At 36.3% G+C, this 1,863-nt stretch overlaps 1 protein-coding gene across 1 annotated transcript; it reads left to right on the forward strand.

The window, feature by feature from the left end:
* Positions 1 to 5: 5 nt before the first annotated feature.
* LOC120227732 (olfactory receptor 52A5) lies at positions 6 to 608 on the forward strand (the record flags this gene model as incomplete). Its single annotated transcript, XM_039225778.1, has 1 exon — positions 6 to 608. A coding segment is annotated over one exon (603 nt), but the record flags the coding sequence as incomplete, so codon positions are not given.
* Between the last annotated feature and the right edge of the window lie 1,255 nt (positions 609 to 1,863).

Below are 1,863 nucleotides of genomic sequence, written 5' to 3' on the forward strand. Positions count from 1 at the left end.
GCATCCTCCTGGCAATGGCCCTAGATCGCTATGTGGCCATCTGTGACCCCTTGAGACATGCCACCATCTTCTCCCAGCAACTCTTGACTCACATTGGAGTGGGGGTGACACTCAGGGCTGCCATTCTTACAATACCATCCATTATGCTCATCAAATGTCGTCTGAAACTCTACCGAACTACAGTCATCTCTCACTCTTACTGTGAGCACATGGCCGTTGTGAAGCTAGCTATCGAAGATATCCGGATCAACAAGATATATGGCCTCTTTGTTGCCTTCAGCATCTTAGGGTTTGACATAATCTTCATCACCTTGTCTTATGTTCAAATCTTTGTCACTGTGTTTCAGTTGCCCCAGAAGGAGGCACGGTTCAAGGCCTTTAATACGTGCATTGCCCACATCTGCGTCTTCCTGCAGTTTTACCTCCTTGGTTTCTTCTCTTTCTTCACACATAGGTTTGGCTCTCACATACCACCGTATGTTCATATCCTCCTATCAAACCTTTACCTGTTAGCCCCACCTTTTCTCAACCCCATTGTTTATGGTGTGAGGACCAAACAAATTCGTGACCGTGTCCTGAAAATATTTTTCTCCAAAAAAAATTCTTGATCATTAGAGGCTCCTTCTACAGATATTTTAGTTTGAACATAGAAATATCTATGTTCAAAAGGTATTTAATTATAGATGCTCAAAAAAATGAGGTTTTCGGTAACTATATTATACTTAATAAAAAATGATTTGCAATTCATGTTAGACCAAATTATCTTATGCTGAGATTTCAAATTTTATTCCCATGTTTTTTTTTTTCTTGTTGTCTACTCCTAGACCTCCCCTGTGGCAACTCGTAGACCTAGATAAAAACAAAATTGCAGGAAGAGAGCACAATTCCAGGTAAATTTCAAAGACTGTGACACATATCCATATTCTCAAACTGGTAATCCAACCCATAACTATAGTTCTAGTTATATCTCATTTTCTAATATTTGCTTCTGTATCTATATCTTGAAATTTGGAATCACCCCTCCCCTATGTTTGTCTACACTCTCTGAAATACTGGTAAATAAAGAAATAATATAAAAGAGTGACTAATATAAGTAACTCCAAAAATATATGGACATAGATTAAGAATAGTGATGAATTTGTATAGGAAAAAATACATTAAAAAGAATTATAGAAAAGATAAGCATATTCACCAGTATGCTTTTGTTTGCTTGTTTGTTTTTAAACATTTATTGAAGGATATTCCACATTTAATAAACTGTCACATACATAAAGTAAAATTTGATAAGTTTTGGCATATATACACCTATGAAACCATCATTACAATTAAGAAAGCGAGCTTAACCATCACTCCTAAAATTTTTCTCAAGCTCCCCTGTGACCAATCCCTCCTGACCCTCCTCACACCCCTGGGAGGCCTCTAGCAACCAATGTTCTATTTTCTGTCAGTATGGAACAGTTTGTATCCTCAAGGAGTTTAACAAGTTTACCCATACAGTGTATAACCTCTTCTTTCACTCACCAATACACTATTTTCAGAAATGAAACTGTAATCAATGCCTATATAGAATCGATACTTCTACAGGCACACATCTTAATAATTTTAGCCAATTTGAGTTTTCCCCCAAATAGAAAAATAATTCCACGACTGCATATAGTAATTGCCTACTGCCAGTATCTTGAGTATAAAACCTGTATCTTATTTATACTTTATCAATAATACATAGGGCAATCAATGCCTGAGACTTTTTAAAACCCCAGTAAATTGAATAAGAAACAATTTAAACATTTTCCTGCTGTGGATCAATAGTACTCAGAAGGAACCAATCTGGAGGCTTAAGATAATATGCAACATCATTGTACA

The sequence above is a fragment of the Hyaena hyaena genome, unplaced genomic scaffold, assembly GCF_003009895.1.
Source record: "Hyaena hyaena isolate Hyena2069 unplaced genomic scaffold, ASM300989v1 scaffold_3057, whole genome shotgun sequence".
Lineage (NCBI taxonomy): Eukaryota > Metazoa > Chordata > Mammalia > Carnivora > Hyaenidae > Hyaena > Hyaena hyaena.